We start from the raw sequence: 14,900 nt of genomic DNA, 5'->3' as shown, positions 1-14,900 counted from the left end.
TTTTCCATAATAACTTTATCTAGAATATTTGGAATTTTTTGTATACATGAAATCAAGGGCGAGGATATGGTAGATGATGGTGGCCGTGAGGGTGGAGTTGATAAGAATCAGTTGGTCGCTTCTCTTGAGCGTGGAAGCCTTCCATGTCGGGATATGTCCAGCCACTTGAATAGTACTATCAGATTCTTAAAAAAAAGTCAATAATACTACCTCCGTCCCATAATATAAGATGTTATTACAAACAATATACTCGAAGCAATATTTATCTGTATACCTGTCTAGCCTTGACTTATTGTACGCAGCATGGGCTGATTAATTTCATCACATCTTTGCTAATTTGTTTCTGTTATCAATCATGTCGTCAGATTTGCAAGATATTCCTATCCATTCCGAATCAAGATAACCTCATATCCATATTTGTATTGGAGTAACATCCACTCCACGTTGGTATTCGATATCATACATATTTACATTTGTATTCGTTATAGAAAATATGAAAACAGAATGGAAAGTGCACTATCTAATCCGCATCCCGTGGCATTCTTTCCAAGTGTTGATGGTTTTATCCAATAAAATCTATGAAAATGTTATCTAGCGAACATCCTTTCTACAGTTGCACGAATCTCGGTGCAAGGCCACTGCCAGCCTGCCATGTAGATTTTCTGGAGTTGTTCGCTGTAATCCTCTCTCTGGCGAACACTACCTTGTTAAACTCTCCAAAAAAAAAACCAAAGACGTGGGTTGGGCCGGACTCGATATCACGCCCACCCACATCGGTTGTAGGTGGGGGTACCACTTAGACTGTAGAGCGGTTTGTGCGCACTTGCGACAAACCTGCTATACGTATATGAAGCTATTTTGTTTGAAATTTGTTTTTTCATTTGAAAGTTTGACTAGAAAATAATCATAAAATCCCGAATTTTCTTCTTCACTATAAGATAAAATGTTCCTATTTGTTTTATTTTGCCATGTGTTTTTTACAAATCCCAAAAATTGCCATGCTTTAGAGAACATGTTTTTAAAAAACTTGCCATGTTTATGTAGGTAACATGGTATTTTTTAAATTAATAACATGGCATTTTTATTATTTAGAGGATGGCAATCTTAATATGAAGAGGATGTTGGTTTATCATTGAGAGGATTTTTCTTCAATGGTATGCTATTTTTATTGAGAGGATGACAGTTTTATCATGGAGAGAATGGCATTTTTATTATTACTGGCATGTCATTTTTTGTAATTAGACCTAGTAGTTTCAGTGTATGTAGCATGATAGTTTTACTTAGGTAGCGTGGCGTTTTTATTATTGTTGGCATGAAATTTTTATTATGAAGATGCCATTTTTATTAATAAGAGGTTGTCAGTTTTATTATTAAGAGCATGCCAATTAAATAATAAGGATTGCATTTTAATCAATAAGAGGAGACAATTTTATTACTAAGAGCATGACATTTTAATAATTAAGAGGATGGCAATTTTATTTTCAGTGGCACGGCATTTTTTATGAACTTTTGCACAGCAGACCAAAATAAAGTTAAGTTTTATAGCATGGTATTTTTGTTTTTTGGTCCATAGCAAAAACAGATATTCACTGTTTATACATCATGACAAATTCTTTTTTTTAGATCATGGCATTTTAATAAAAAATAATATTCATGGTATTTTTTGAAATGAAACAGTTAAATGATATCTATGGGCCAATCGGGGTCGCCGTGGACCCCCACCACAGCGAACAATCGGGAAAGGATGAAACGTTCGCTTGATCATCCTTCATCGTTCGATGGCATCCTCCTCCTATTGGGGTCCAAAATCTAAGCGCTCGAACTTCGTACTAAAGCAACGACACTTTGAGACGGAGGGAGTGTTATCAGTACAACTTTGTTTCCGGCAGAAGAGGGTTCGTCTCCAGGACAAGAGTCGGAAAAAACCCTGCAATCTGACGACTATATGGCCATCTTGCTAATACAAATTGACTATATGGCCGCCAGTCGCGAGGCCGACCCCATCACCTCCGCCGGTGATCTCAGAAGATAACACCGGGGATGATGAGATCCGGGTCATGGCGGATCAGTGGGTGGTTCGTTTCTCGGATCCGAACTGCGGATGGATCGAGGGACGGCTACAGCACTCTCCGTCATCGCGCTGGACGTCTCTTCGTGATATGGATAACGACATCCTTGCCGGCGATTACCTGACGGCGGACGTTCAGATCGAGGTAGGGATGCGTTTTCTTTTACTTGACTTCGATGTCCATGTGTTGTCAGTTTTGCAGGAGGTTCACACAGAGAAGATCGAAATGATCGATTTGACGGCGACGCCTGAGACGATGCGGGAGGCGTCCGCGGCCATTGCACAGGTAATCCACCTTCCGAGCGACCGGGGCGACCGGGGCGACGCAACCACCCGGCCGACGAGCGCCGGGAACATGCACTCGGGGGTGGTGGATCGGGTCGGCGGCCGGTTTTGGGTGCTGGCCGGAGCCGACGAGGATGATGCGGACGGTGCCGGTGACGAGCCGGACGCTTCTCCACCAACGCCGACCCCATCCGACCTAGTCTGCGAATTCTTCCATGCGGGCTATGATGAGGACGAGGTGGCCTCGACGGTGGATAGAGTGCTGCCAGTTGAAGATCCGGCAAGGGTGGGGCTTCATGCGGGAGAGAAGAAGGAGATGGTCCGGCGAGTGGTTCACCGTCGAACGGCGGCGACGGCGGTCCGACCATGGAAGGGTCCCCTTCCAAAGGTTAGTCTACCGAACCTGACTCTTTTCGATATGATTCATCCGGACTCTTGGATTCAAGTTAAACGGAAGAAGAGGCTTGTTCGTTCTGGCGGTGTGCCGGCGGCGGCCATGGTGAGATCGCCGGCGAGTCGGTTGATCTCGATCTCGAAACAGCGGGCGACGCGTTTGAACGCTCTCCTGGGCTGTGCGCTTGAGGGCCTTCCCGACGGGCCGGTTCTGAGTGAGCCGGGCTCTGTTTTGGGCGGGCCTGAGGTAACCGGGAATGAGGCCCAGGTTAACTTGGATAGTGTTAGAGGGCAGATCGCTACACCCCCATGCACGATCGACGGGTCGACAGAGGTTCCTCGTTCGAGGCGGCCTAGGGTTCTGCTGCCCAGGCTGCGCTCCTGCTTCTCTGATCGTGGGGCGGGGCGCGCTCGTCGGGTGCCCGCGCTTCGTTGTATGGCGGGCGGAGGCCCTCCTCCGGCCAAGGCCGGCGCTCAGGCCGGCGTCCCGGGCAGCGTGGGGCGCGGAGGCTTGCCTCAGCCTGCGGGAGGCGGCCGGGGCGGAGAGGCGGCCTCTATGGCCGCGGGTCGGGGCCGCTCGGGTCTGCGCGCGGCCGCTCCTCCGGCCTCAAACCAGGTGGCCCAGGGGCCAACTGGCGCCCGACAAACGCTGCACGGCGGCCTGCCCAGGCCAGGAGCGATCGGCCGCGGAACTTTGCCGGCGGGTAGACCCCCGCCTCCTGTCGCCGGTCGGGGCGGACTTAGGCCACCGGCGCCTTTCCCTACGGCGACTGCGGGCCAGGGTCATCGGCCACCTGCTCCAGCGCCGGCTGGACAGCCGCGTCCTCAGGCGATGCAGGCCGGGGCCCGACCGCCGCTGTTCGTGCCTCGGCAGTCGCACAATCTGACGGCACCGGCTTTGGAGCATGCGCAGCTGCAGTTGGCTCCGGTGAGGGGGGGTGACTCGTCGGTGCCCCGTGCTCAATGGGGTGATGATGGTATCAATGCGTATGGTGACGGACAGCACGGGGGATCCTCGTCCACAGGTGGTGGGCGGGGGCATGCTTGGCAAGGTGACGGCTCGACCGAGAGACCTTTCCTGGGGCCTACGGGAGGTTTCGTCGAAGGGCCGGCCGGACCAGCTCATAGGAACCGTGGTGGCTTTCGTGGTAACCGTGGTGGACGGGGCGGCCGAGGTGGTCGCTATCGCCCAAGGCAGCAGCATGTTGTCGTTGATCAGACACCGATTGGTGTAAATACCGATGATACTGAGTTGACTTGTCAGGCTATGGAGGTCGTTACAGCGCTGGCGGAGGCGGTTCCTACTAATAATGGCGAGGTTGAGGTAATGTCAGTGGAGGGATCTGAAAAAGCTGAGCTGGACAGGGCGGCAAAATATGCGCGAAAAAAAGAAAGAATGTTATGCTATCGCTGTGGCAACAAAGGCCACTTCATTGCTGAGTGTGTGGCGGTCTTATGCGATACGTGTGGTAAGCCGGACCATGAGTCAGGGGCTTGTCCACTTTTGAGGGAGCAGCTACCAAAGTTGATGATGTATGGTGTGTTCTGTTCAGAGCTCACGTTTTTCGAGTCTCCGATGGAGCAGGAGGTCTCGGATGAGGTGTGCGGTGGGACGTCTGGGATAGTAAAAGTGACTAGAGGTGAAGTCTCTGAGGCCCAAATTGTGCAGCGGCTCCGGGAGCTGGCACCGGGGGACTTCCTATGGGAGTTAGTCAGTCTTGAGCCAAACTCGTTCAGGGTGGAGTTTCCATCGGTGGAGGATCTACAGAGGTTATTGAGTTTCGGGATGTGTAAGGTGCCAGGTACGGAGGGCATTCTGGAGTTCCACGAGTGGAAATTGAGTGAGCCTCAGGGTACGCCACTTACCCAGGCCTGGTTGCGGTTTTCGGGGGTACCACACAGGCCCTTGCAGGATGCCAGGGTTGTTGCTAGTATGGCTGTTTTGGTGGGAAAGCCCGAGCGAGTAGATATGGCTTTCACCAGAGCTCAGGGAGTGGCTCGCATCCTAGTCAGTATCCTGGACATTGAGTATGTTCCGGACGTGGTGAAGTGGGCTTATCGCGGTCAGGTGTATAACCTTCAAATTGAGTTTGAGGATGACAGTCTGTTTGCCGACACACCTGCTTCAGTGGACGTTGATATGCACGAGGGGGATGATGACAGGGGGCGCAAGGAGCTTCCGGTAGATGATCCTGGTCCAGAGGCCAAGGGACCGGGGTCTCGGGTCAAGACCACCGGCGGGGATACGGCGCCTCCTTCTTCGGTGCCGACGACCACTCTGAGGTTTGGTACCTTTGAGCCAGCTTCGGCACCCCCGAGACTATGGAGTGAGCGGGTGGAGTCTTCTGAGGTTTTCGAGCATTCCTTACCTGCGTTGGACCTTGAGGGTCCGAGAGTGGAGGTTTCTGGACTGGAGGAAGGCCCGGAGATAGAGATCTCGCCTACCTTGGATACTGTTGGCACGTCTGAGGTGCAGGTAGTGACTACGAGCTTGGAGGGGGGTCGCAGGCAGGAGGCTTCGATCCCTCATCACCTGATGGCTGCGATCAGGGTTCCTGAGAGGGACGAGTCCTTGTCGGTTGGGCGGCTGACTGCTGCTTCTTCTGCTGGGCGGGTGGGTGCTTGTCTGGGGCAGGTGGCCCCGGCAACGCCTACTGCGCTGGCGCTGGCCGGCTCTGAGGGAGGATGTCTGGGGCAGGAGGCCCCACACTCTTCCCCTTCGGCTTCGACGGAGGCGGCTTCGACTGCCGTGATTGGAGGGGGTCCGGGGAGGGTGCTCCCGGGCCATCCCTCATTCTCGGCTGGCGGGATGACGACTCCAACAGCACTGAGGGTCGGGGCGGAAGGAGAGCTTGGACAGGTGGTCCCGGTACCTTCTACCCCTGGCCCCCTGACAGCCGGAGGTGGGAGCCGTCCGGCACTTCCTCTCGTGACTGGTGCCTCTCGGGAGGAGGTTGTGGCGTTTGGCGGAATCCCTGATCCGGTCTCCGAGGGGCGGCGGATGAGTTCCCGTCTCCTGGATCATCCGGAGGTTGACGACATGCAGCAGAGGTGCGCTACGAGGGCGGCCAAGCTTCGTGGTATCGAGGCCACTTCCGGTATGTCGGTCAATTTATCCAATTCCATTATGCATTTTTCTACGGATGAGATTATTCATAATGCGACTCAAGTAGGGATTTTGCTAGGGAATAATAATGCTGAAATTTCCAACTCGGTTAATGATCTTTTGGATCTGGAGGCGGATCGCGCATTAGAAACCATTCGAAACCTAGCGGCTGTGCGTCCTATGACTGACGCTGAGATTGGTGCGTTGGGAGTGAGAGTGCTAGACACCTTGTGTGCGGACCTTGCACCATCCTGTAATGAGCCAGACGAGGAGGACACCAACGTAGAGGTTGAGGTCCTTCAACCACCACTGCCCGGTTATGAGGACCGGATGGTGGACAATGACAAATCTAAACGTAAGTGGAAGCGAAAGGTGTATCCAGCATCCGCGGTACGTAGAAGCGCTAGGATTCGTACGGCAAAAAAATTCCATGATGAATTATGAAAGGAATCTTTTGGAATAGCAGAGGTCTTAAGGACTTGGCTAAAAGAAGGTTTCTTGCTGAGGCATCTTTGGAGCACAGATTAGATTTCATTGCTCTCTCCGAAACTGGAAGAGACAATTTTTCATCGCAGTTTCTTTCTTCTCTTGCGGGTGGTGTTGATTTCGACTGGCATTGCCTACCGCCACGAGGACGATCGGGAGGCATCTTGTTGGGAGTGAGATGTGATTCCCTTGAGGTCAGGAGTGTGGTAATGGGTGACTTTGCGGTTAAGTTTCGGGTTAGGTCAAAGGTTGATGGGTTCGACTGGGCTTTGGTGGCGGTGTATGGAGCTGCACAGCCCGAATTTAAACCGGAGTTTCTGGCGGATCTTGTTCGAATTTGTGGGTCCGAACAGCTTCCAATGTTGGTCGGGGGTGATTTCAATATCATTCGGAGGAAAGAGGAGAAGAATAACGATAACTTTGACGGGAGATGGTCCTTTATGTTCAATACTATTATTGAGAGTTTGGACCTGAGGGAGATTGAACTTTCTGGTAGAAAGTTTACTTGGGCTAATGCGTTGCCAAACCCGACTTATGAAAAGCTAGACCGAGTTCTCGCCAGCGTGGAGTGGGAACAGAAGTTCCCTCTGGTGACGGTACAAGCTTTAACGCGGGGAATTTCAGATCACACACCACTGTTTGTCGCCTCCGGGGATTCCAACTATGTGGGAAACAAAAACACCTTCTCTTTCGAGATGGCCTGGTTCGAACGAGAAGGGTTCTTAGACCTCGTTGCCAGGGAATGGGCTAAGGGGGTCGGGGGTATGACGGCGGTCGAGCGTTGGCAGAATAAAATAAGACATCTAAGAAGCTTTTTACGGGGGTGGGCTAAGCACCTAAGTGGGGTGTATAAGATTGAGAAGGATAGACTCCTTTCTCTTATACAGGCCCTCGACACTAAAGCCGAATCTATGATTCTGCTGCTTGCTGAGATCCAGGTTAAACATGAGGCTGAAAAGAGGCTGAAAGAACTTCTCCGTGAGGAAGAGTTGAAGTGGGCGTTGCGAGCCAAGGTCCACAAAGTGGTTCAAGGGGACGCTAATACTCAATTCTTTCACCTCATTGCTAATGGCAAGCACCGTAAGAAACGTATCTTCCAACTTGAGCAGGATGAGGGTACTATTGTTGGGCAAGATAATCTAAAAACTTACATCACCGAGTATTATAGGCAGTTATTTGGACCACCAGAGGTTAATTGTGTAACTTTGGATGAGTCTCGAACTGAGGATGTTCCTCAACTGTCGGCTGTCGAAAATGATATCTTGCTAGCCCCATTTACGGAGAAGGAAGTGTTCGATGCGATTGCACAGATGGAAAACAACAAGGCTCCCGGTCCGGATGGGTTTCCGGCGGAGTTTTATAAAAGGTGTTGGCAGATTATTAAGGGGGATCTGTTACCTATGTTTCACGATCTTTTCTCTGGACAGCTTCAACTATTTCAGTTGAATTTTGGAACTATCACATTGCTTCCTAAGAAAACGGAGGCTGTGTGAATTGAGCAATTCAGGCCAATTTGCCTTCTTAACGTTAGTTTCAAAATCTTCACCAAGGTCGGGACAAATAGGCTCTCACAGATTGCGCTTTCTGTGGTACAGCAATCCCAAACTGCTTTCATGCCGGACAGAAACATCCTCGAAGGGGTAGTTGTCCTTCATGAAACGCTCCATGAAATTCACTCTAAAAAATTAGATGGGGTAATTTTTAAGGTGGATTTTGAGAAGGCGTATGACAAGGTCAAGTGGCCGTTCCTTCAACAGGCATTGCGTATGAAAGGTTTTGATGAGGCTTGGCGCCATCAGGTTGAATCTTTTACGCAAAAAGGGAGTGTGGGTATTAAAGTCAATGACGATATCGGCCATTACTTCCAGACTCATAAGGGCCTCACGCAAGGCGACCCAATGTCCCCCGTTCTGTTTAACATCGTGGTGGATATGTTAGCAATATTGATCGGAAGGGCTAAAGACCATGGTCAAGTGGGTGGTTTAGTACCTCATCTGGTGGATGGAGGTGTATCCATTCTTCAATACGCTGATGATACAATTATCTTCATGGAGCATGACTTGGCCAAGGCGAGAAATATGAAGTTGTTGTTATGCCTCTTTGAACAATTATCGGGGTTAAAGATTAATTTTCATAAGAGCGAATTGTTCTGCTTTGGTAGGGCTAAAGACGAACAGGACTCTTATAGGCAACTGTTTGGGTGCGAGTTGGGAAGTCTGCCCTTTTCCTACCTTGGCATTCCGATTCATCATCGTAGGCTAACAAACAGAGAGTGGAAGTGTATCGAGGATCGATTTGAAAAGAAACTGAGCTGCTGGAAGGGTAAGCTCATGTCATATGGAGGCCGATTAGTTTTGATAAACTCGGTACTCACGAGTATGCCTATGTTCCTCTTATCGTTCTTTGAAGTTCCAGTGGGAGTGAGGAAAAGACTGGACTTCTATCGATCACGATTCTTTTGGCAGGGTGATGAGCTTAAAAGAAAATACCGGCTTGCTAAGTGGGATATCATCTGTCGACCCAAAGACCAAGGCGGGCTTGGCATTGAGAATCTTGAGGTTAAGAACAGATGCCTTCTTAGTAAGTGGTTGTGGAAGCTCGCTAGCGGTTCGGAAGCTATGTGGGCGCAAATCATTCGCAGCAAGTATCTCCAGACTAGGACTTTGTCCCAGGTAACAGTTAGGCCGATGGATTCGCCTTTCTGGAAAGGGCTCATGAAAGTCAAGCAATTAATGTTCAATAGGACAAAAGTTGTCATTGGCAATGGGGCCACTACACGTTTCTGGGAGGACGCTTGGCTGGGCGACTCACCTCTGGCCATTCAGTATCCGTCTTTATATCGTATTGCTCAACGACGTGAGGTACTCGTGGCAACGGTATTTCAATATATCCCCCTTAATATTCAGTTTAGACGGTCATTAGCGGGTAATCGTTGGGAGGTTTGGCTCCAGTTAGTTAGGAGACTAATGGAGGTTCAACTTTCTGACCAACCGAATAAATTACGCTGGAAGTTGACTACGTCTGGGGTATTTACAGTCAGGTCTATGTATACTGATGTTATTAATACAAGCTCCATTCCAACGTCCAAGAGTGTCTGGGATGTCAAAGTACCTTTGAAAATAAAAGTGTTTATGTGGTTTGTTCATAAACAAGTTATTCTAACAAAGGACAACTTAATAAAGCGTAATTGGACAGGACCTACTAGGTGTAGTTTCTGTGATCGAGATGAGACAATTAAACATCTCTTTTTTGATTGCCCGCTGGCCAAGGTTCTCTGGCGGACGGTCCACATTGCTTTTAATATAACTCCACCGAATACTGTTAATGCTTTATTTGGGAATTGGCTATATGGGTTTGACTCTACAATAGGAAGACATATTCGGGTTGGAGTCTGCGCTTTAATATGGACCATCTGGCTGTGCAGAAATGATTTGGTTTTTAACAGATCATCACGAATTCATTTTTTGCAGGTTATCTTCCGAGCTACGGCGCTGATCCGTTCATGGTCATTACTCACTCCGATGGAGGCCAGGGAGCATTTGGCTACTGGATCTACCCGGTGGGAGATGGTTGCTCGGGATATCTTCAACCGGTTTGGATGGCGGTCATGTAATAGGATAGGCAATTAGTTTCCCTATCTATATAGCCAGCCGGTTGTGGCTCCTTTATTGGCTAGTTAGTGTTTCTAGCCTTCTGCGCTCTGTGTGGGCTGCTTTTTATTGTTTTCAGTTAGAGACTTTGGAATTTTGTACTCACTTTTTGTTGCTTCTTTAATAAGATGGCTGTATGCATCACTCCTGATGCAGAGGCCGGGGAGTCCCCCTTTTCCAAAAAAAAAAGATCACAAGTGAATGAAACCGAAACGTGCTGATTTACACATATTTCCCACGTTTTTCATAAGCAGAATGGCATAAATCCGATCCATGCACATGGATAAACTCTTGTCAATACATGGCCTTGTGCCCTTGTCTTTTCTACTAAAAAAGAAGGGAGTTATTGGAATTAATGGTGCCAGGACAGAGCAATAAACCTCCTTCATTTTTCGCCATATGCATGTTAACCTTCGAATGTTATATAATCGGGTGATCTGATCCGCAGTAACATTGTCAATTTAGCATTAGCAAGCAAGCAACCAAGAAGCAACCAAGAAGCAACCATGTCCATGGCCAATGTCCTGCTCATGCCCTACCCGTGCCAAAGCCACATAAACCCCATGCTACAGTTTGCCAAGAGGCTGGCGTCCAAGGGCGTGCCCGCCGCCCTCGTCGTCACCCGCTTCATCGCCAGAACTGTCCGATTCGACGCCGGCAAGGTGCGCGTCGAGTCCATCTCCGATGGCCACGACGAGGGCGGCCTCCCGTCGGCGGCAAGCGTCGACGAGTATGTGGAGAGGCTGGAGTCCAGTGGGTCGGCGTCCCTGGCCACGCTCATCGAGGAAGGCCACTTCACGCACGTGGTGTACGACTCGTTCATGCACTGGGTGGCGCGCACGGCGCGGGGGCTGGGTCGGCCGGTCGTACCCTTCTCCACCCAGTCCTGCGCGGCGAGCGCTGTGTACTACTACATCAACTCCGGGCTGCTGGACGTGCCGCCGCCGGAAGACAACGCGGGGGTCAGGAGCGAGCCGTTCGCCGGGTTGCCGGGGCTGGAGAGGTGGGAGTTCCCGTCCTTCGTGTTCCACGACGCGCCGTACCCGGCGCTCACCGCCCCCGCGCTCGCCCAGTTCGCTGATCAGGACGTGGGGGACTGGGTTCTCGTCAACTCGTTCGATGAGTTGGAGTTGGAGGTAGTAAGATCTAACTTATTAGGATTCAAATGATGATGTTTTTATCCAAAACAAAAGATGTTCATTAGTTGCATATTGAAGATCAAGAAACATGATCCGTGAAATTTGAACTTTCGATTTGTGAGGTTTCCTTTCTAGCCCCATACTAAGTCGAGCCACCCTGAAAAAGTTTCCGGAAAGAGTGAAACCTTCAGTAAGAAAGAAACTGCACGTGGGAAAATTTCGAATGAAAATTTAGAAAGTTCTACAGGTTCCATCTTTCTATTTATTCTGGATTTTCCTTTTGTTGAGTTTTCTTTACCTTTTTTTTAGAAACTTTTGAGTTTTTTTTTCTTTTTGAGATGGATCTTAGACATATTTGATGGGCTTAAAATGAGTCACATGAGTTGGGCTTAAAGTGGGTTGGTGTTTCTGTTCTCAGGTTCTGGATGGGCTGAAGCGCCACTTCAAGGCCCGAGCCATCGGGCCGTGCGTTCCTCTGCCGGCCGTCGATGATTCCGGCGACGTCGACCGCTTCACCTACGGCGCCAATCTGCTCGACCCGGAGGACACCTGCATCAAGTGGCTGGACGCCAAGCCTCCCCGCTCCGTCGCCTACGTCTCCTTCGGCAGCAACGCGTCAATCGGCGCCGCCCAGATGGAGGAGCTGTCCCGCGGCCTCCTCGCCGCGGGCAAGCCATTCCTGTGGGTCGTCAGGACCAGCGAGGAGGCGCAGCTCCCGCGCCACATCCTAGACGAAGCGACGGCGTCGGGCGACGCGCTCGTCGTGCGCTGGAGCCCGCAGCTGGACGTCCTGGCGCACCGCGCCGTGGGCTGCTTCGTCACGCACTGCGGCTGGAACTCCACACTGGAGGCGCTCGGCTTCGGTGTGCCGATGGTGGCGCTGCCGCTGTGGACCGACCAGCCGATCAACGCCCGCCTCATCGAGGAGGCGTGGGGCGCCGGCGTGCGCGCGCGCCGCGACGCGTCCGCGGGGGTTTTCCCGCGCGGCGAGATCGCGCAGTGCGTGCGCGCCGTGATGGAAGACGAGGACGGTAGGGCGGCTTCCGCCCGCGCGGCGGCACGGCGTCTGAGAGACGCGGCGCAGGGGGTGCTCGCCCCCGGCGGCGCCTCCGACAAGAAACTGGGGGATTTCTTGGAGTTCGCGTGCGCCGTCATGGACGATGGCGCCACCGGGTCCGAACCTTCCCCGCGCGAGGCAGCACGTCGGTGGAGCGAGGCTGCACGCGCCGCGGTCGCTCCCGGCGGCAGCTCCGACAAGAACCTGGACGAGTTCGTGGACTATCTGCGGGCTAGCGCCGGGGAGAAGTGAAGGAAGTCTCACTCTATCTGGCATGCATGGTCTCGTCTCGTCGATCTGCATTACTTCGTCGTGGCGTGGTTTCGCTGGAGCTTTTATATTTTTTGACTGAGCAAACTGCATTTGATGGACCATAAGAGCTAGATTGATAAACGACGTGTCTCACCTTGATCTAGCATAATGATGTTTTCCACAACCAGTTAATTATGGTACAAGAATAGACATAGTTATGTATGAAGGCAAAATAAACAATTAGTCATTTTTATATAGCTTACAGAAACGAACCCATAGGATGTTGTGTCAATATTTTGAGTCTCAAACACGGAAACCTTTTTCTAACCCGACGCGCGAGGGATTAAATAAAATCGTAACACAATCTCTACGGATCCCCTAATAAAACCTTTATGTAAGCGACGGTTTATTTTGTTCTTTATTTACATATCTGTTTTAATTTTTATGAATATTTTTAAAAAAATCATGGTCAATTTTTAAATAACCGAATATGTTTTGAATACAAGATCATTTTTAAAAAATCATGTACATTTTTATTTCACAGACATTGTTTATTTCACGAACATTTTTTTGAAATCATGTAATGTATTTATAATACACGAACAGTTTTTTTGAAATCATGAACATTTTATTATTTCTCGATAAATTTTCAAAACTCACAATTGTTTTGTGAATATTTTCAACATTTTCATTGTCATTTTTTAAAATTACTGAATATGTTTTGAATACACAAGCATTTTTCAAAAATCATGAAGATTTTTTGTTTCACGATTTGTTTTTTGAAATCATGTAATTTCTTTATAATATGTGAACACTTTTTCTAAATCATGAACATTTTAGGATTTCTCGATAAAAAAATTCAAAACTCGCAACTTTTAAAATTTTGATTTTTTGGAAATCCGGAATTAATTAAAAAAGGAAAACAAAAAATGGAAATGATAAAGGAAAAACAAAAAATAATAAAAAATAGGGGCGTCAAGACCGGGCCATTGGCCGGCCCATTACTGTGCGGGGAGTATGAGGAAGGGGGGGGGGGTACCAGGGATCAAACCCCGCTCTTCTGTGTAAAAGACCAGCGCCTTAGCCACTGTGATGCTTCTGTGCTCGCTTCATATAAGTATATTAGCGTCTCTGAACCGAACCTGGCGTGTTTTTCAAAAATGATCGTTATCTTAACTTATAGGTGGCATAGTGGTAATATTTTGTAACTTTGGGGGCAATTTTAATGATGTACGACCAGAAGCAATAGCCCTTTTATTATTAGGGAGAGATGTTGGACCAAAAAATCTGGAAGTTTTATCCCACATTCTAGGTAGAAAGCTTTATTGTGCTGCAAAGTTTGAAGTACAAGACGTGTTTTATATGTGAGAAACAAAAAAGAGAAATTTACATGTAGTAAGTTAGTTGTTAAGGCATGTCTCTCTCTATGTAGTTTTGGTGATTGATGACAACGCTTTTGTGGACAAATTGTGTGCATTGAGTATTTCAAAGATTCATCCTTTGGCACGAGATGATTTCTTCCTTTCGGAGTTTTTAAGCGAAGAGGGTGTAGCTCTTTCGGTTCAGTTTTGGTGGACTTGTTTTGTAGGAGTCACCGTACTATCAAGAGGATCTGCATTGGTAATGCTAGGGTGGAATCAACACGTACACATCCTCTTTGCACCCACAGAGCCTTCCCGCTTCGATGGAGGATCCCTCCTTGCTTCCTAAGACTTTTGGTCCCAGCGGTAGTACCGCGGACCCCAGCAGTAGTACCGCTCAAGAGCCACAGGCGGCAGTACCGCTACGCAGCGGTAGTACCGCCTGAGGGCTCTCAGCCGTAGTACCGCTGATGTTCGGTTCTCCTACCGCCTCGACTCGAGGGTGTCGCCCCTCGTGTCGGGTTTTGCAGCACTGGCAGCGGCAGTAGAGGCGGTAGTACCGCTCGCAAGCGGTAGTACCGCCCCTACCACCGCGGCTAGTACCGCCCTGGGTCCAGTTCCTGCTCTGCCTCTGGCCTTCCCGGTCTGCACGGCAGTACCGCAAGGGGGAGCGGTAGTATCGCTGATCTCAGCGGTAGTACCACTCTTTGCGGGGCTGAATGGGGGGTAACGGTTGGATTGTTTCCCCCCTTATAAAAGGAGGTCTTCTTCTCCAAGTTGACCTACCTCTTCCTCCCCAAGCTCCATTGATGCTCTAAGCTCCATTCTAGCCCGATCTCTCTCCCCAGCCAATCAAACTTGTTGATTCTCTAGGGATTGGTTGAGAAGGCCTCGATCTACACTTTCACCAAGAGAAATTTGATTCCCCCCACTAATCCCTTGCAGATCTTGTTACTCTTGGGTGTTTGAGCACCCTAGGTTGAGGTCACCGCGGAGCCATAGTCCATTGTGATGAAGCTTCGTGGTTTCGTTGGGAGCCTCCAATTAAGTTGTGGACATTGCCCCAACCTTGTTTGTAAAGGTTCGATCGCCGCCTGGGCACC

At 49.6% G+C, this 14,900-nt stretch overlaps 1 protein-coding gene across 1 annotated transcript; it reads left to right on the top strand.

Annotated features, from left to right (window-relative positions):
• Positions 1 to 10,500: 10,500 nt before the first annotated feature.
• On the top strand, positions 10,501 to 12,436 carry LOC123094287 (indole-3-acetate beta-glucosyltransferase-like). Its single transcript, XM_044516329.1, has 3 exons — positions 10,501 to 11,124; positions 11,546 to 12,184; positions 12,323 to 12,436. The coding sequence occupies exons 1-3, from the start codon at positions 10,501 to 10,503 to the stop codon at positions 12,434 to 12,436; spliced, it is 1,377 nt and encodes a 458-aa protein (XP_044372264.1).
• Positions 12,437 to 14,900: the final 2,464 nt, after the last annotated feature.

This window comes from Triticum aestivum, chromosome 4B (genome assembly GCF_018294505.1).
Source record: "Triticum aestivum cultivar Chinese Spring chromosome 4B, IWGSC CS RefSeq v2.1, whole genome shotgun sequence".
NCBI lineage: Eukaryota > Viridiplantae > Streptophyta > Magnoliopsida > Poales > Poaceae > Triticum > Triticum aestivum.
Note: the sequence above shows the minus strand (reverse complement) of the source record. Positions and strands in the feature narration are given on the sequence as shown.

Coding starts and splice junctions, on each gene's coding strand:
- LOC123094287 (XM_044516329.1), top strand. CDS start 10,501: ATGGCCAATGTCCTGCTCATGCCCTACCCGTGCCAAAGCCACATAAAC. Junction 11,125..11,545: donor TCGATGAGTTGGAGTTGGAG/GTAGTAAGATCT, acceptor TTCTGTTCTCAG/GTTCTGGATGGGCTGAAGCG. Junction 12,185..12,322: donor CGGCTTCCGCCCGCGCGGCG/GCACGGCGTCTG, acceptor TCCCCGCGCGAG/GCAGCACGTCGGTGGAGCGA.